The sequence below is a fragment of the Mchenga conophoros genome, linkage group LG3, assembly GCF_057382185.1.
Source record: "Mchenga conophoros isolate Kocher_MC1m ecotype Shallow Benthic linkage group LG3, M_conophoros_male_GT1.1, whole genome shotgun sequence".
Classification (NCBI taxonomy): Eukaryota; Metazoa; Chordata; class Actinopteri; order Cichliformes; family Cichlidae; genus Mchenga; species Mchenga conophoros.
In genome coordinates this window covers 31,576,765-31,597,234 of record NC_140528.1, presented here as the reverse complement: position 1 = coordinate 31,597,234, position 20,470 = coordinate 31,576,765, and the positions used below count along the sequence as shown (strand labels likewise).

The 20,470-nt window shown below is 41.8% G+C and overlaps 1 protein-coding gene and 1 pseudogene across 3 annotated transcripts in view; both read right to left on the bottom strand.

Moving 5' to 3' along the window:
* The window catches only part of LOC146578147 (uncharacterized), a 70,931-nt pseudogene extending 65,154 nt beyond the window's left edge, over window positions 1–5,777 (bottom strand). Inside the window, exons 1-2 of the transcript XR_014891461.1 lie at window positions 5,561–5,777; window positions 4,359–4,706 (exon numbers count right to left, since the gene is read on the bottom strand). The product of XR_014891461.1 is annotated as an uncharacterized LOC146578147 (transcript). The remainder of the gene's footprint in view (window positions 1–4,358; window positions 4,707–5,560) is intronic.
* A 3,101-nt stretch (window positions 5,778–8,878) lies between these two features.
* LOC146578146 (uncharacterized) lies at window positions 8,879–20,470 on the bottom strand. Of its 2 annotated transcripts, XM_085268589.1 has the most exons (4): window positions 20,164–20,470; window positions 18,175–18,240; window positions 17,788–17,893; window positions 8,879–12,162 (listed from the first exon to the last, which is right to left on the bottom strand). In XM_085268589.1, the coding sequence occupies exons 3-4, from the start codon at window positions 17,803–17,805 to the stop codon at window positions 10,705–10,707; spliced, it is 1,476 nt and encodes a 491-aa protein (XP_085124715.1). In that variant the 5' UTR covers window positions 17,806–17,893; window positions 18,175–18,240; window positions 20,164–20,470; the 3' UTR covers window positions 8,879–10,704. The 2 variants fall into 2 exon arrangements, with proteins under 2 accessions (XP_085124715.1, XP_085124714.1); XM_085268588.1 differs by lacking the exon at window positions 18,175–18,240.

Sequence of the window (20,470 nt, the reverse complement as noted above, 5' to 3'; positions counted from 1 at the left end):
ATAAAAGTTTTTATAATTTAAATGTAATGTATTTTAAACTATGTTTTCTTTTTTTGCTGTTTGTTTATTTTTTGACTGATCAGAAATCTCATTTTGAATTTGATGACAGCAGGATATCGCAAAAAAACGTTGGAATAAGGGAACAAAAGCCTGTAAAAGAAAGTTGTACTGAAAAGAAAAAGTCCACAGAGCAAAGGGGATGTACATACAAAGCACTAAATTGATCTAGCCCATCTAGTGGTCTATATGTAAGTACAGTGGAACCTCGACTTACGAAATAAATTCGTTCCAGAGCGTCTTTCGTAAGTCAAAATTTTCGTTAAGTCGGAGCACCTTTTTCCATCGCCTTTTGAGTGAGGCGATGCTGGCTGAAGACAAAGTTCTTGGTGGAGGCAGACCTTGCTCATATTTGTCAATAATTTCTCTCTTTGTTTCCATCGAGAGCACCTTACGCTTCTTCTTTTCACTCGAATCACTTGCAGAAAGTTTTTTCGGCCCCATTATGAATGAACGGTAGGCTAATTGCATATGAGAAGCACACGAAATAGCGCACTGCAACAACGATACGTCTTTCATATGGAACAGCAAAACGCAAGTACAAAAGCCAAGGGGTTATCACATGATTCGGAAGGCATTGTGGGAATTCTGGTCTCTGCCAGCGGATTTCGTTATGCGGGCATTTTGCCGTACCATGGGCAGAAATACTGCCATTAAGAGCCTTCTTAACTTGAATTCTTCGTTAAATGGGGTCTTCGTAAGGCGGGGCTCCACTGGATGAGAATTTTATATCTAATTATAAAATCAACTGTAAAGCAGATAAATAAAAAGCGCTTCACTGTTGCTTGCTACAATGCATTAGGAGCCTGGCTGCAGCATTTTGTATCACTTAGAGATATAAATAAAGCTTTTTTTCTAAGCTTGTAAACTAGACATTACAGTAATCCACCACAATGACACAAATGCATGAATACATTTATGCATTTACGTACAGGAGACTATTAGAATTTAGAAATGTTCTGGACTGGACTCATAAGTCAGACGCCCTCTACAGGAAAGGGCAGAGCAGGCTGTACCTGCTGCGGAGACTCAGGTCATTTGGAGTGGAGGGCCCACTCCTGAAGACCTTCTATGACTCTGTGGTGGCTTCTGCTATCTTTTATGGTGTGGTCTGCTGGGGCGGCAGCATCTCTGCTGGGGACAGGAAGAGACTGAACAGGGTGATCCGAAGGGCCAGCTCTGTTCTAGGATGCCCTCTGGACCCAGTGGAGGTGGTGAGTGACAGGAGAATGGCGGCTAAGCTGTCATTACTGTTGGACAACATCTCCCACCCCATGCAGCAGACTGTGACAGCACTGAGCAGCTCCTTCAGTGGGAGACTGCGGCACCCACGGTGTGGGACGGAGAGATTTCGCAGGTCTTTCCTCCCCACTGCTGTCAGACTCCACAACAAAGACTTTAACTGATCAAGCACACACATCCACACATGTGCAATAATACTAAGTGCAATAATCTTTTCTGGCATCGTTGTATTTTTACTCAGTTGTATATAGCATTCGTATTCTATTTTTATCTTATTGTATATTTTTATTCTATTTTATTCTACTGTATATAGTATTTTCTTTTATTCTATTCTGTACAGTTGTGTACTGTATTTATTCTTATTGTATTCTAATTTTTGCATCATAACTTTTGCACTGTCCACTTCCTGCTGTGACAAAACAAATTTCCCACGTGTGGGACTAATAAAGGTTATCTTATCTTATCTTATCTTATCTTAAAGGAACGTCAAAGAGATTTTACATATAAGTCAAGAATCAAATACAGAAAGATTACAAACACTGGACAGAAATCCTTTGACTGATTCTTAAAAGCATTTATGGAGAAGCTGTAGTCATAGTCTGAGTCTTGTGTGAATATAAAAAAAAAGTTTATTAGTAGAGAGCAGTTATCAGGGACACAGAGTGGACTGTGGAGGATAGTCTATCCAGCTGTCGAGGCTTAAAAGACAGACACAGTTGGGTGTCATCAGCATAGAATTGATATCATTTAATGACATCAGCTAAATAAAGGATATCAAATTAAAATAATGGACCCAGAATTGAGCCTTGCACTACCCCACAGATTAGAGCAGCAGTGTCAGAGGAGGGTTTGCTTACCCTGAGACAAAAAGTCTTTCTAGACGAGTAGGAGGAACCTTCCTCCTACTGTGCTGAACCAGAGATACCAGCCAGCATCTTAAGCATTAAATAAAATATTATAGTCAACGGAATCAAAGGGACTTCCACCCACCAAGGAAGCTAACATTGCTGATGACAGCAGGACATCCTCAAGCAGACCCAGTGTAACCGTAACCTGCTCTTTGGAAGCATCCCACATTTCAGACAAGTTTTAACAAAAGCTGGTTAAATACAGTGTACCAAAGAACTCAGCACTTGTTAGCTTGTCTTTACTAAATGAATTCTTGAGTTTCACTGGGAGCCAGTATTTACTAGAAAAGGCTTCAGCAAGTGGTGAAAAACCTCAACATTTCTGAAGAGTGTTACACAGTTTTGACAACTAAATACGGTCATCAGAAAATATAAAATATTATGTATTTATGTATCCTCTGGGGGGGTGGCTGTGGCTCAGGTGGTAGAGCAGATCAGCTACTGATCGGAAGGTTGGTGGTTTGATCCTTGGCTTCCCCAGTCTGCATCCCAAACATCCTTGGGCAAGATACTAACCCAGAGTTGCCCTCCGATGCATTCATCGGAGTATGAATGTGTGTGAATGTAGTTTAGTTTGCACTTGAGTTTAGAAGTGCTTGTATGAGTGGGTGAATGAGGCATGTTGTATAGAGCGCTTTGAGTACTCCGGGAGAGTAGAAAAGCGTTATATAAAAATCAGTCCACTCTGCTATTGTGGCTAGGGATGTCGATTTCTATAATCGTTTAGATTCTGATTCATAAGGTCTCGATCAGTTCAATTTTGACTTAGACAGTGAGAAATCTTATAATTCTGATCATTTATCAGTACATTTCCATATTTTTATATCTATATCTATATATATCTATATATATAGATATATAGATATAAAAAAAGCTGAGACTTGTGAGACTTCATCAGAGGTGTGAGCATCACAGCAGATGCCTTTTTGTCAAAGTAAGTGAAAATAAAACACAGAAAAACCTTTTTCTAGCCTAGCTTTTTATATTACCTTATAATATTTTGCAGTAGAACAAAAATGAAAGAAAACCATGAATCAACATATTAAGTGACTGACAGAGAGAGCCATCCAGGAAGTGTGATTCTATTGTGGTGGAAGTAAAACGGCAAAAGTAAGAGGGAATTAAAGACGATGTTTATCAAATGTGAAGCTTAGTTTTGATCTACTTTTGCTGCTGGTTCAGTAAATTTTGGTCAGAGAGTGACAAAACCTGCAGCTTCAGAATCAGTGAGATCTCGCCTTTTAGTCCTGATGGCGTGTCTGTGTATGTGCCGTCGAGTGAATGGTCTGTGCTTTGTGTTTAGGTGTTTGTGTGGAATCAATGTACCTGCTGTCATTTGGTGTTTTAGCTGTCTGGTGGTTGTTAAAATAGTTTTGTGAGCTGAGATTCAGGTGTTCCTGGCAAAATACATTTATATTTAAAAATCAATTCAGGATTTAATGAATCAATATCGCTTTATTCAAGCTAAAATCGTACCTTAGTTGTGGCTTCCATGGAGCTTAGATCTAAAATGTTGGTCTTTGTTTATAACAGAATTGCCAAAACACTCTTTGTTAGGCCTGCGCTCACAGGCCTCACTGATTCAGAGACTTATCCCCATGAACGAAGCAAGACAACCAGAGATTGATGGGTTTTAACTTGCAAGGGAAGCCGGTCGGATCAGTTGTCTGGGATCTCACCTGATCCCACACAACGCCAAAGAACCAGCGTCCCCTTACAGCCTTTATTCAGTCAACACACAACCCCATTGTAAAACCCATATGGTGTGTCATAAAGGTTAAAGGGACTGTGTGTGTGTGTGTGTGCATGCTCATCCGAGCATCCGAGTCATCTCACCCCTCCTGTATACGGTTTAACCCCTTTAACGATCTCTCATATACCGGTGCAGGTGAGACAATCTTATATGGAATGTGCCTGCAGTTAAACACTAATAGCTAAACCTCCTCCACCATCTTGCATGTACGGTAGAAACAGAAAAATATCTAAACATGCAGTTTAAGAAAACTGCATGTCATTGTTGTGTTTAAGACAAATTTAAACACAACAATGGCAACTTTTAACCAAATCAATCTAACCTGTTTAACGTCTGATCTGTCCAGAGTACTGACTCCTGACCTGTATAAAGAGCAGGTGTTGGTGTTTCTTGCTGACCTTTGACCTGTAGCTGTATAACTGTCAGTGTCAGCTCTTCTCTTCCAAAACTGATGGAGCAGGTGTAGCTGCCGCTGTCGGTCAGTTGTGGTTTTCTCAGAGTGAGGCTGAAGTCTAAAGTGTGCAGAGCATCACGCCTCATCGATGTGCGCCTGCTGTAACGCTGGTTTTGTCCTCTAAGGTCATCTCTTCCTTCTCGCTGTAGGTGGACAGAGTTGGGATGAAGATCATTGCGCATCCACATCATTGTGAGGTCCTCGGGTGTAATACCTGAGTATTGACAGGGCAGCAGGACAGATCTTTCCCCCTCATTCACCTCCACCACCACAGCCAGGGCATGCTGGGAAACTGAAGACACATAAACAGACATAGAAATTAACCGCATGCTGTGGGTTTGTCTCAGATACCTCAGGTGAGAAATTAATTTAAGAAACTCAAGACATGTGTTTGAATATTGAAACGTTGACTCTTGACAACACAATAGTAAGCTGGTTTGACACAGATGTTGTAGATACATTTATTGTACATACAAGTGTTTCCTTCACCACTTAATGTGCCTGTGAATATGTTGGAGCGCCATCTTGTGACAAGTTTAATAACTGCTGTTCCAGTAAAGCAACATTACAAAAATTATTCTGATGCAGGTCCTTAATGTGACAGCAGTGGAACAGCTGTCAGTTCAGCCTTTATCTTCATCTTTTATACTGTGATGTTTTCCTGTTACTGTTACACACAACACTGTACCTTCTTGTACATCACACTCAATATGAATAAACTGCAGGCTGCTCAGCCACTCCGCCTGAGGATAACCACCGTAGTAGAATCAGTTTAAACAAGTCTACACCATGTATACACATGCACACACACACACACACAGTGAGTAGTTGGCACTCCTGCAGAGGTATGTCAGAAATGTTCATCCTTGGCTCTCAGTGCCTACAGATTTGTACGGTGACTGCGATGAACGCCTGTTTGTAAGACGAGGACTGAACCACCGTACAAACAAAGGGATTTAGTGTAAAACTATTTTAGGATGTTGTTCAGCGTCTCAATGATGGAAAAGCACAACCTTTGACTACAGTCTTTCATATTTTTACAAACAAAGCTTCTTTCCTCACTATTCGAGTTACTTGTTTGTAATACAGCTCCATAAGTTTTACACACAATCGGCATTTAAACAGTATTTAAAGTGTGTATCTTACTGTTGATGAGGAGCAGCAACACCAGCAGCATCTTCATCCCCCTGTAAACAAAAATCCAACTGGCAGAATTAACCAACACGGATGGATCAGAATCAGTGAGACATTTATCTCCAAATGTTGACACATAAATAAAAGTTTGCTTTTGGTTTCTTCAAGACTCTGTTCCAGAAAACAGGTTCAACAGCATCTGAGTCCAAGTTTTACCTTGAAGTCGGTTATAAAAAAAATGTGCACAGCAATGAGGAAATAAAAATAAAAAGCAGCCTCTCTGAACACAATAACACGCAAATATGAGTGTGTAGCACTGCATCATTATATGGATATATCTATCTCTCTCTCTCTCTCTCTCTCTCTCTCTCTCTCTCTCTCTCTATATATATATATATATATATATATATATATATATATATATATTAGGGGTGCAACGATACACAAAATTCACGGTTCGGTTCGATACTTTGGTGTCACGGTTCGATATTTTTTCGATACAAAAAAATGTTCATGCCTTTTTAATTTGTCATTTATTAAAATTATAAATATATATTTTAACTCAAAAGTACCGTTTTTAAATTTAACCCTAACCCTTGTGCGTGTTTTTTATTTTGACAGCGAATGCGCACCACTTATGTGCACCCCTGGTTATATAGCTCATCATATCGCAGCCACAGAAATTCTTTTGTCCATGAAACCATAAAGCTGCACTTTCTTTTTGCCTTATAGTCTGATTTGTCATAACTTCTCCGTTTTGTGGTAAGCTTTTCTTTGGCTGTCACTTCTTCACCCTGACCTGTCTTATTTGGCTCAGCAGAACTGAAATATATATCCTGCTGCTTTTACACACACACTCACATAAGTTCAGCGATTCTCTGCGCGATCAACCTCTCACATGTTTAAGCTGCGGGAGATTTCACTTGTCATGTTTGCATAGTAAGCTAACGATTGATAAGACGATGTCAGAGGAATTGGTGCGCAAATTATCATCACTCACCAATCAGTGCTGTCGCTCTCTATACGCAGTTCGCGTGATTGCAAAGTGAAAGCAAAAAAACAAGCGCAAATTCAAACACGATGTCAATATGTCACATATTGACAGTGGCTCACCGATGACAATGACATAATTACCCAGCTACATTTCTGAAAGAATGCAAAATCATTGACATATATTTTTCCTTCCTACAATAGCCCGACGGGCAGGGCAGAGATAGATTTTGGTAGCCCGACTGAAAAAATCGCTAGCCCCAGGACGTCGGGCTAGCAATATTGCGAGCCCTGTATCTGATTGAGGAATCGCTCATCTTTGTCCTTGCACTAGGATAATGTCGGCGTAAATGTGCAGTCATATTCGTTGTGTTCCCACTAGTGCTTTCAGGTTAATCTCGTTGAAATGACCTTAACGCCACAACACGGCAAATCTCCGTTAACGAGCTACCGCCGATCACCCCGTGCATGGGGCTAGACGGCCAACACGTTAACGAGCTAACTGAGCTAACACACTAGCTCCCACCCATGTAATTGAGCATTGCATGGCACATCCAACATACTGTTTTACTTTAGTCCATGACTCGCTTACCTTCAGGGTCATACAGTGGGGCAAAAAAGTATTTAGTCAGCCACCGATTGTGCAAGTTCCCCCACTTAAAATGATGACAGAGGTCAGTAATTTGCACCAGAGGTACACTTCAACTGTGAGAGACAGAATGTGAAAAAAAAATCCATGAATCCACATGGTAGGATTTGTAAAGAATTTATTCGTAAATCAAGGTGGAAAATAAGTATTTGGTCACCTCAAACATGGAAAATCTCTGGCTCTCACAGACCTGTGACGTCTTCTGTAAGACGCTTTTCTGTCCCCCACTCGTTACCTGTATGAATGGCACCTGTTTGAACTCATCATCTGTATAAAAGACACCTGTCCACAGCCTCAAACAGTCAGACTCCAAATGCCGCCATGGCCAAGACCAAAGAGCTTTCGAAGGACACCAGGAAAAGTATTGTAGACCTGCACCAGACTGGGAAGAGTGAATCTACAATAGGCAAGCAGCTTGGTGTGAAAAAATCAACTGTGGGAGCAATCATCAGAAAATGGAAGACATACAAGACCACTGATAATCTCCCTCGATCTGGGGCTCCACGCAAGATCTCATCCCGTGGGGTCAAAATGATCATGAGAACGGTGAGCAAAGATCCCAGAACCACACGGGGGGACCTGGTGAATGACCTGCAGAGAGCTGGGACCAAAGTAACAAAGGTCACCATCAGTAACACACTACAACGGCAGGGAATCAAATCCCGCAGTGCCAGACGTGTTCCGCTGCTGAAGCCACTGCATGTCCAGGCCCGTCTGAAGTTTGCCAGAGAGCACATGGATGATACAGCAGAGGATTGGGAGAATGTCATGTGGTCAGATGAAACCAAAGTAGAACTTTGTGGTATAAACTCAACTCGTCGTGTTTGGAGGACAAAGAATACTGAGTTGCATCCCAAGAACACCATACCTACTGTGAAGCATGGGGGTGGAAACATCATGCTATGGGGCTGTTTTTCTGCCAAGGGGACAGGACGACTGATCCGTGTTAAGGACAGAATGAATGGGGCCATGTATCGTGAGATTTTGAGCCAAAACCTCCTTCCATCAGTGAGAACTTTGAAGATGAAACGAGGCTGGGTCTTCCAACATGACAATGATCCAAAACACACCGCCCGGGCAACAAAGGAGTGGCTCCGTAAGAAGCATTTGAAAGTCCTGGAGTGGCCTAGCCAGTCTCCAGACCTCAACCCCATAGAAAATCTGTGGCGGGAGTTGAAGGTCCGTGTTGCTCGGCGACAGCCCCAAAACATCACTGCTCTCGAGAAGATCTGCATGGAGGAATGGGCCAAAATACCAGCTACTGTGTGTGCAAACCTGGTAAAGACCTATAGTAAACGTTTGACCTCTGTTATTGCCAACAAAGGTTATGTTACAAAGTATTGAGTTGTATTTTTGTTATTGACCAAATACTTATTTTCCACCCTGATTTACCAATAAATTCTTTACAAATCCTACCATGTGGATTCATGGATTTTTTTTTCACATTCTGTCTCTCACAGTTGAAGTGTACCTCTGGTGCAAATTACTGACCTCTGTCATCATTTTAAGTGGGGGAACTTGCACAATCGGTGGCTGACTAAATACTTTTTTGCCCCACTGTAAACAACAATTATAACTAAACAATTTGAGATAATGTTAGTTTCCATTAACATTAAATTAGGTTACTGAATTGGCAAACACCTTCCTATTAACATTACCCATTTTACCCCAATAACTAAAGAAATTAGCACTTGCAGGTCAAAACCTTTATTCAAGAGATGCAAAAATAACATTGATACAGTGACTGTCAAAAATTACAGCACTGATCATACTGTGACATGTTGGTTCAAAACAGCACACTTAGAAATATTCAACGTTCTTTACTTCAACTGAATGAAACTGAAAACACCATTTCACACGACCCATATGTGATATTTAGACTGTATAACTGTTCACGCTACATCTCTTCACTAGTAAAAGAAAGAAAAAATACAAAGAGAAATTTAAAAATGCTGCCAAAATGCTGCACAGAGCAAAAGGAAAAACAAACAACAACAACAAAAATGGCCCTGTCCTCATGGCTGATGACGTGCAACCCCATGACCCAATCTGGGGCAGTGATGTACCAGCGGAGTTCAAGTTGTGGACCACCGGACAGAAGGTCCTGCACTCACTGTTCCCATGGGTCGGAACTGGAAAAAACACGTTAAGAATTGAGACTCTTGACTACCGATTTGGACTTTTCCTGAACAGCTCAACAAAGATAAATAAGGCTCAGAATGAGGAAATCGACGCGATCAGAATAGTGGTCATGCAACACAGGGTCGCCCTGGACATGATTCTCGCTGAGAGAGAGGGCCTCTGTGTCTTATTCAACACCACTTGTTGCACCTATATCCTGGACAACGTGCACTCCTTGACCATGACCACCGCCCTAGACAAGTTGCGACAACTGAGTAATGCGCAGCAACAAGACTATGTCACGAACACAGAGGACTGGCTGACCTGGCTGCTGAGTGGCAGCTGGAAGACCCTCGTGATAAAAGGACTCGTACTGATAGGAGTTCTGCTTCTATTATTGTGCTTGTTTTCTACATGTATCCTACCATGCATAAGATCCATGATTGACAAAATGGTACAGGCCACAGTAATTACCTATGTTGGACTGCCACTAGAAAATGAACCGGATGTAGAAGATTTAGTATAGAAACACACACACACATACTGAATGATGCTACAATTGAAAATGTTATAAGCAAGTGATTGTTGGCTGATAATAAAGTATGATTAAGTGAAAAATATTAACATCAGGAGGGGATGTTAAAGAAGAAACGCTTTTATGAGATTTATGTTGCATTAAAGTACATGTTCATATTTTACTCTTAATAGGAAAAGAACAAAATGTACTACTCGCTCTGTTTATAGAAAGAGGAAGTTCACCCTATGACATTTATATGAACTTAGACACACACACATATATGCAAAATTAGAGGAAACTGCTATGCTTGTTTCACCCTGCTATAAATAATAAACGACTACTGCAGCTCGGTGTGAGTCCTCTCTGAGCCCTCACCCGTGCAGCACGTTAACCGTCTCCAAGTGTCTCAGTGTTGTTTATTCACCTGTTTGATAACTGTAAATCTCTGACAACAGTTTATTTATACCATCTTCACGTGAACACATTCAAGAACATAACAGATGAAGAAACATTAAAAACTTCCACACTACATAAAGCAAGAAAAATAGTTTTTCTTTCAGGTGGTTTCAGAAAAACAGAAACATCAAACATCTCCAAGACTCTCTTTGAAAGAACTAAAAACCTTTGTTCTCATGGTCCAATCATGAGTGAACTCCCCGATGAAGCCTTGTGTGCTAAAACATGTCAGTGTTTTAAAGGTTAAACATGAGTTTCCAAAATGTTTTGCTGGAGAACAATGAACTATTTGACTGAGTTTCAATCATTTGCAGACGAGCAAAACCAGGACAGAGAAAAAAGGACAAAACTGACTCAGTAAAAAACAGAAAAGAAGATCCCATGTAGATCTGTATTATGTAGAAGTTCAGCCCAGCAACCAGTTCAGTTCAACACAAGTTTAAATGATTCTATCTGAACTCTGTGGAGCCTGATCTCAAGCTTTTTGAGTCTGACACAGAAACCAGAGGATCTTTCTGTGTCTTCAGATTCACTGTGATCCAGTGATGGGAGTGATTTCAGCCTTGAGTGATCACGCTGATGTTTGCACAGAGCAGACAATGAGGTGAATGTTTGGGCACACTGGTCACAGCTGTAGTTTCCTTCCATGTGTGCACGTTCATGAATGTTACGATGACCTGACTGTGAGAAGCTTCTCTCACAGTAGCTGCACTTGTAGAGTCTCTTTCTGGTGTGGATCTGTTGGTGTCGTCTCAGGTGACGTGGAGATTTAAAAGTCTTCTCACACAGGTCACATTGATAAGGTCTCTCCTCAGTGTGGGTAAATATGTGTTGTTGTAACTGTGTGTCTGTTGTAAAGTATTTGCCACACTGTTCACAGCAGTACACATCATGTCTGGTGTGAATGCGTAGGTGTGTATTTCGGCTCTCTCTCTGGCTGAACGTTTTTCCACAGATGTCACAGCTGTATGCCTTAATTCCAGAGTGGGTAACTAGATGCCTCTGTAAGCTGCTACTTTGAGTAAAAGCTCTGCCACACTGATCACAGCTGTACGCTTTAACTCCACTGTGGATGAGTTGGTGTGTTTTTAGGGAATGCTCCCAGGAAAAAGACTTTCCACACAAGTCACAGCTGAACGGTCTCTCTCCAGTGTGGATGACCTGATGCTGTTTTAGTTTATCCCTCACAGTAAAACCCTTCCCACACTCGTCACAGCTGTATGCCTTAATTCCAGAGTGGGTAACTAGATGCTTCTGTAAGTGGCTACTGCGAGTAAAAGCTCTGCCACACTGATCACAGCTGTACGCTTTAACTCCACTGTGGATGAGTTGGTGTGTTTTTAGGGAATCCTTCCAGGAAAAAGACTTTCCACACAAGTCACAGCTGAACGGTCTCTCTCCAGTGTGGATGACCTGATGCTGTTTTAGTGAAGCCCTCACAGTAAAACCCTTCCCACACAAGTCACAGCTGAACGGTCTCTCTCCAGTGTGGATGACCTGATGCTGTTTTAGTGAAGCCCTCACAGTAAAACCCTTCCCACACTCGTCACAGCTGTATGGCTTAATTCCAGAGTGGGTAACTAGATGCTTCTGTAAGTGGCTACTGTGAGTAAAAGCTCTGCCACACTGATCACAGCTGTACGCTTTAACTCCACTGTGGATGAGTTGGTGTGTTTTTAGGTGACCCTTCAAGGAAAAAGACTTTCCACACAAGTCACAGCTGAACGGTCTCTCTCCAGTGTGGATGACCTGATGCTGTTTGAGTTTAGCCCTCACAGTAAAACCCTTCCCACACTCGTCACAGGTGTGTTTTTTCTCTCCCTTTCTTCTGTGAGGTTTGTCGGCCTCCTGAGAGCGCTGACTTCTGCCTCCATGTTGGTCCTGCAGTGACAGAGATACAAACAGAGGCAGTGAGTGAAATGCAGTCATGGAACAAACTCAACCTTCAAACTCCCTTAACACTAGTTTTAAACCTGAAGGTGGAGCGTGGCACCAAACACCTTAAAGGTCTCTTATCCCCACCTGCTGGTAGTAGAAACACATTACATCCAACCTGCTGTTAAAGATAATTCATGACTGTTCAAACACTAAAATCATGCACACACACACACACACACACACACACACACACACACACACACACACACACACACACACACACACACATTATTTTATAATTTAGATTATTTTGTTGTTTCCTATTACATATTTCTATAATTTGTATAGATTTATACAGAATTATTCAGTGATAATAAATCCTATGTTTGTTTATTCTAAAGGAACCCCGTTAGCTTCCACAACAGATGTTGCTCGTCTTCCGTCAAATACTCACATAAAATATTACACAATAAAGTGGATTCAAGATATCCACATAATTTCACTCTTACATCCACAGTGAGGTTTCACAATTGTTCAAATATAAGCAATCAATAATAATAATAATAATATCAATAACATTGAGGCACATTACACAAATTTCAAAAACAAATCATGTCTTACAATATTTACAACAACTAAAAGCTCTGTAAATCGGCTTTTAAGTGTTCATTGAAGTTTTGAATAATTCTCTAATTTTTTAAGGCAACTTATTCCACTTAAAAGTTGCTCTAAATGTAACAGTTTTACAAAACGTTACTTTTAACTCGAGCATTTACTAAATTGCAGTTTGTTGAAAACTGTGTAATATGATGATGTATTTCATCTGGATACTGCAGCTGAGCAGAATAAATGTGGTGTGTTTAACAGAATTGCTTTCTTTAGAACTACAAGTAAGCCATAGGATACTTTAGCCTGTACAGGAAGCCAAGGAAGATTATTGTGCATTTTATCAATATTAGTATAGTATGAACATCTTCACACTAATCTGGACGCCTTATTCTGGACTAACTGAAGTCTGTTAAGATCTGTCTTATTAGCTGCTGACCAAATGATTGAACAATACTCCAGATGAGACATTACTAGTGCATTAATGACATCTTTCATAATGAAGAAGTGATACACAAAGAGCATTTCATAGCCATAGCTATGCCTTGTCGGCAGAGTTATGTGACATTAGTGATGTTTGTACTTTCAGCGTTAACTTGGTTTTAAAGCCTTTAAAATATACGCCGTTCAATAGTCGACCTTAATCTGACAGAGAATGTGATGATTTTGTGGATAATTAAAGTCAGTCATATATCCACAAACACAACAAGCTGAAAGTCAGTGATGCTGCTCGGTTTGCAGTCCTGAATATCACGGCACCAGCAGGATCCACTGCACTGTTAATGTTAGCTGTGTTATATTGCTGCCTCTGTTCGGTGGTGTCGAGCCAAACGGACTTTAACGTGTGTTTGAACGAGCTGACGGTTCACTCGTTAAGCTGAAAGAAAGATGCTTTAATCACAGCAGTCACACATGTGTCCACTGCACCATCTGGAACTCTTCTTGTTTACACTCGTAATAACACAAACACTAAATCCTCCTGTTTGTAGCAGTGTGTACACCTGAGACTGTCACCTGTCTGTCTGTCCTGCACTCTCTCTCTGTTTCTTTCTCTCTGGTTGTGGAATAAAAGTATGAACATGTGTTTATAAGTTACACTTGTGTTTGAATCCTGCAGCTTATCACACATTTGATTTCCATGTGTGACGACTGCAAGTGTCCAGAGTGAGGACAGACTGAGGGACCCACTGCTGCACATCATCTGTGAGGCTTTGCACCCCTGATGATCCACCAGGACAAACTCAGCAGTGTGTGAGGAAGAGGAGGAGGAAGAGCCAGCAGCAGCTGACAGATGGAGAGAATAGACAGACTGTTTGTGAAGCACTGCTAGAATAGGACTGCTAGTTGCAGTTCTATGAAGCTTTGAGTATTTTGGATCAGTACCTGCTGTGTTTGTTGCATCATATTGCTGTAACTGTTTATATGCTTTATATATTCTGACCTAAGTTGATCTATAGTATTCTATCATATCATATTCTATAAGGATGTTATGTGTTTGTAGACTTTCTGCCCAGTTTGACCCATTTAGCAGAAGTCAGCCTGTTTAAGGCTCTGATGTCTATTCTGTGTGACTTAAAGCAGTTATGACATGGTCTGATTTTCTCACCCAATAAAGGAATATTTCATATATCAGTCTACTCTTCATTCTATCAGACACAGTTATCACAGCTCCTACATTTGCTTTTTACACATATATGTAAGCATTGAGCCAAATTTAGTACCAACATATTAAAAGAACAATATTTGTCTCTTATATATGATACATCTGTATACACACTGTCACAGATACTTGTCTGTGAGTGAAGTGATTAATATAATAACTATAATATTGGCCATATTATATTTACATTACCACAGTGAGATGACTTTAGTCTCATGAACAACATTAGCTAATTGTTATTTACAGCTAATCTTAAACGACTGTTCAGCACAGAAATGAAGCCCAAGAATCATGTTTCACAGTCCTGTGGTCTCAGCCTCAGATACTCATCAAATCACACAGAGCTCATGTAGAAACAAATGAACTAAATATGTTCTCCTTCATTTCTGTCAAACAAAGCTGTATGAAACGTTTCCAGCTGTTAGTATCATGGTTGCTAGGCAACCTGGGCAGCGCGACGGAGGCTAGACGTCCCATTTCACGAGCCTACGAGCCTCGCACTTCGGCCTTAGCGGTCTTTGAGTACGCGGCCCTTGAGGACTTTAAAGCTGCAGAACCTGAATCGGGATACAGCCATGATGTAGTCGCATTTGCGACCAAATTGGTCGCACTCTAGAGCCCTGGAGCGTGTTCTGGGGAGCTTGCAGGAGTGCTGACAGACATATTCAATCTGTCCTTGGCCCACGCTGTGGTACCGGCCTGCTTCAAATCCACCTCCATCGTCCCGATACCCAAAAACTCCAACCCATCTTGCCTCAATGACTACCGCCCAGTAGCACTCACCCCCATCATCACTAAGTGCTTAGAGCAGCTGGTCCTAGCACACTTCAAATCCTGTCTCCCCCCCACCCTGGACCCCCACCAATTCGCATACCGCCAGAACAGGAGCACAGAGGATGCAGTCTCCATCGCAATGCACTCTGTCCTCTCACACCTGGACAACAACAACACCTACGCCAGAATGCTGTTTATAGACTTCAGTTCAGCATTCAATACAATCCACCCCTCACAACTCATCAGGAAACTGACAGACCTGGGCATCAGCTCCCTCATCTGCAAATGGTTACTGGACTTCCTGACCAACCGCCCCCAAGCTGCAAAACAAAGGGAGCATGCGTGGCAAAACATAGCCGACAGAGTCAATGCGTGAGTGTTAATTTAAACATTGATCTAGGGATTTCCACCCATTTAACACGTTATTTATTATATTTTATTTGTTATTTTATACATTTTATTTTGTGATGTGATGTGAGCGCAGGTGCAACCCAACAGGCCCCAAACGTTCCTGGCAGCAAGTAAAAATGAAATATAAAAATATAGTCCAAACAGGTAAGGTGTAATTGTATTATGAGCCATAGTGCTTGGTCTGTTTGTCCCATGTAAATCAATTGCAGTTAGAGGCTACATTAATTTTCCTTCTGTAAGCACTTATTGAAATTATCTGAGCACATTACAAGTACATATTTGCTTACTCTGTATGCTCAAATGTGGCCCGTTATAGCCAACAGAAAAAAAGCGGAGGGAACTATGTACCTGCACATTAATGCTGTGGAAAGACTTCCTGTTCACATAGTCTCCTTCATTTACTGAAGGAGCAATGATTGGAATGTGAGTGCCATCTGTACAGCCAATCACGCCTGGGAACCGTTAAAATAAATGTAAAATTTAAGTAGTAGTTCAAGTATCACCACATCATACATTAAGTTTTGGTCATCCTGATACCTGCAATTTTGTGGCATCCCTCTTTGATAAATCTTGTGGGTCTATGACCGGGGAACACCACAGACGAGTGCAGGAGACGTTTCAGTGCAACTGTAACATTCCTGACTGCCCGACAGACGGTAGCCTTGGAAACGTGCTCAGCGTCATCAATATTATACAGAAAGCTCCCGTTTGCAAAAAACCGAAGTGCAATACAAATAATATGTACAGAACTGAGAGCATGTCCGCGATGTGTCACATGAGGATGTTATTCAAATAAATTGTAGATTGTGCTGAAAAACGGTGACGTTCACACAGGAAATCATCAGGAAATGATAAAATGTCCAAACGCGCTCTAATCACTCTCTCCCGGCGGAGAGCTCTGCGGAGAATTTGGGCTTCAACATCTACTGGCTCTTCAAGGAAGGGGCACGCCATGTCTGACACTTCCTACTGTCAGGTTTCCGACAAAGAGGCGGAGAAAGTAAGTCAGGGTTAGTTGTAGTAAACCTGCTAGGGGGCAGGTTAGCTTCACGGAGTGTGTCGTCATAGTAACTCACTCAGGATGAATCTAAACGCGCTTTGTGAAACCGAAAACCCAGAGTTTTCGTTCACTCAGGGTATACTTACTCAGAGTTTGCACTAAACCGGCTTCCTGAAATAGGGCCCTGGACCCTCAAACACACAAGGTTTTATGGACTGATGAAATGAGAGTGAGTCTTGATGGGCCAGATGGATGGGCCCGTGGCTGGATTGGTAAAGGGCAGAGAGCTCCAGTCCCACTCAGACGCCAGCAAGGTGGAGGTGGAGTACTGGTTTGGGCTGGTATCATCAAAGATGAGCTTGTGGGGCCTTTTCGGGTTGAGGATGGAGTCAAGCTCAACTCCCAGTCCTACTGCCAGTTTCTGGAAGACACCTTCTTCAAGCAGTGGTACAGGAAGAAGTCTGCATCCTTCAAGAAAAACATGATTTCCATGCAGGACAATGCTCCATCACACGCGTCCAAGTACTCCACAGCGTGGCTGGCAAGAAAGGGTATAAAAGAAGAAAAACTAATGACATGGCCACCTTGTTCACCTGATCTGAACCCCATTGAGAACCTGTGGTCCATCATCAAATGTGAGATTTACAAGGAGGGAAAACAGTACACCTCTCTGAACAGTGTCTGGGAGGCTGTGGTTGCTGCTGCACGCAATGTTGATGGTGAACAGATCAAAACACTGACAGAATCCATGGATGGCAGGCTTTTGAGTGTCCTTGCAAAGAAAGGTGGCTATATTGGTCGCTGATTTGTTTTTGTTTTTGAATGTCAGAAATGTATATTTGTGAATGTGGAGATGTTATATTGGTTTCACTGGTAAAAATAAATAATTGAAATGGGTATATATTTGTTTTTTGTTAAGTTGCCTAATAATTCTGCACAGTAATAGTCACCTGCACACACAGATATCCCCCTAAAATAGCTAAAACTAAAAACAAACTAAAAACTACTTCCAAGAACATTCAGCTTTGATATTAATGAGTTTTTTGGGTTCATTGAGAACATGGTTGTTGTTCAATAATAAAATTATTCCTCAAAAATACAACTTGCCTAATAATTCTGCACTCCCTGTATATGGTGATAAATATCTTTGGTCATATGGTCCTGCTCTGTCTGTCACCTTCTGTGTTGAGCTCATTGTTTCCTCTGTAGTGGCTGAGCTGAGTCCAAGTAGCTGAAAATGTTCCTCTGCTGCTCCGTCAGACTCTCCTCCTCCTGCTGATCAGCTGGGACACAAAACAGATCTTTGTTAGGCTCCACACTGCACTGAAGAGTCAAAGTGTCTCATATGTTCATCTGACAAGTAAAAGAACACATTTTTGTTTCCCGAGGTGGGCAACTTGTTGGAAACAAACACAAAAGGTTTGAGCACTGATACCTGCCATTGCTGGCATTGAAAAATGCAACGCCAGCAATGTGGATTGTCAAGACTCAAACCAATCATCAAGCAAAGACAACAGGGATCATTTGTTTCTGTTTATTTAGCATTCACAGCATTTGTAGTTGCCTTCTGTGCAGGGGAAGTCCACGCACACTGTGTGGTACTGCCATCCGCAGAAGGTGCATTCAACCTCTGTAAGAGAAACGAGATTGTCTGAGACTGAAATGATATTCACTAAAGAAGTGGTGATTTGTAAACCTTCACATTTTGATCCGGGACGTACTCTGCATGAAAACAAGCGCTCACTCTTCCTGCTCAACAAATGACGAGGGCGGAGCCTTATACCACGTGATACAGAAGCTGTGCCGTGTGATGCTAACATTAGCAGGAAAAAACAACGGAGAGCACGTCAGGGATGAGGAGAAAGTGACAGGAGAAAATCCGTCCCGGTCAACCACCCAAACATCAATAATGGGAACCTTATACAGCGCTTCCCTATACACGTCGAACTCCCGCAGGCACAAAGACATCACGGAGGCTATCACTTATCACCTGACCAAAGATATGGCTCCCATCAACACTGTGCAAAACGAGGGATTTAGGAAAACGATCAACACCCTAGACAAACGCTACACAGTGCCGTCCTGCAACTATTTTTCTATTGTTGCACTACCTGCTCTGTACACGCAGCGTCGAGCAACGGTGGAGACGGAATTTCAAGCAGTACAACATTTTGCTGCAACAACAAAACGTGAGACATTTGTTGTTTTATGTTTATTTATTGTTATGAGAGAATCATGATCTCAATTCTAAGCCAAAAAATCGTGATTCTCATTTTATGCAAAATCGTGCAGCCCTAACATTAACACAAAACTATTGTTTCACCAGAGAAACACACATGAAGAGAGAGAGAGAGACAATAACAGCTACCAAACAGTCGTCATAATTCGTCACACAATGAGAAAAGGACAAATCAACAAGTAACAATGACTAATTAATATTAAAATCTGTAACATAATGTATTGTTTGGAGTTTAGTCTGATTGGTTCAGGATGACCTGCCATTATCCAATCACACGTCTGCTTACCTGCATCTTTTCTCTTTTTTCTAACCTGAGCACCTGATGGCTTTGAACTTTTGTTGTCCATCTTCCATTGGTTTGAATTTTGCGCTCCAGTACAAACACAAATCCCCCAACCCGAGGATCAGCACAATTAACCTAACAGACCTACACCTTAGTTCACAGATTCACTTTGTCTAAGGTTGATTTCTGGGATTTCACACAACCCAGGATTCAGATCGTGAATCCATGATGGGCTTGGATTTACATCATTATAAATGAAATGTGCTCTACTTGGAAGCAGCCGGCCCCGCCCCTTTTGACGGGTTGTGTGAGACTTTAAATCATCAAACTGTAAATTATAAATTTAAATTGTTATTGATCCTTTACCCCGAGTCCTAAAGTGTAGATTTATTTTCTTACTCTTCTTATATTTATTGTTTGTTTACTTGCACCGCTGTAACTGCAGCCTCGTCGTCTCGTCTCTCTATATGCTGGACTGTCTGTAGCGGAGATGACAATAAAGTTTACTTTGACTTCAGCAGCGCGCAGGCGCACCGAGGGCTCTCGCGCTCACTTTATAGAGTTTAGAAAAAACATGGGTGCAGATTATAAGTCTGTATCATAATATCTGTTTGTTGTTTTTATTTTGTTTTGCGAGTTGGTTATTAGATGCCGCTCCAGCCAGCCAGAGACTCCCCGCCGCCCCGCCCTCTCCTCCCTGTGCCGCCAGCAGCAGGCGCACCTCGCAAACGGAGGGCGCCCTTACTCCCAGCAAATGGCTGATAGAAAACCGATCGGTGCCTACGAATTTCCCAATATGCGCTGGCATGACGTCGGGGAAGCATGGGTACGACCGATTATTTTATTTTTTTCTTGCCCGTGATGCCCCCCCACCACGATGCATTCTATTGGTTTGCACACTTACACACACCCAGCTGTGGTTTCCTGTTTTGCTGGACTCTGGAGAGCCCCGCCTTTAACGCTCTTCTCTCACAGAGAGCAACAGAAAACTTGGAAAAACTCCAGATTGACTGAACTCAGTTCAAAGTTACCTTGACACCTTTAGATGTGAGACGTAGTGATGGTCCGCTTGAAGCTGACGCTCCGGTGCGTGTGTCAGAAAGATCAACGCGCTGCTTCAGAAGCACCGTGTCGAGGCTTGATTCGTTTGGCCAGAGTCACGTGATCAGTGACGTCTGAAGCTTCGTTTAGAACGTACCTTTTTTTAAATCGAACTTTATTGAAACACAATGAGTATACAACATACAAACAGATGAAGTTTACAAAAGAACAGAACATGAACATACAGAACCAGGAGTAAAAAAATGATGATATGAGTAGGCGAAAAAAATCAACATA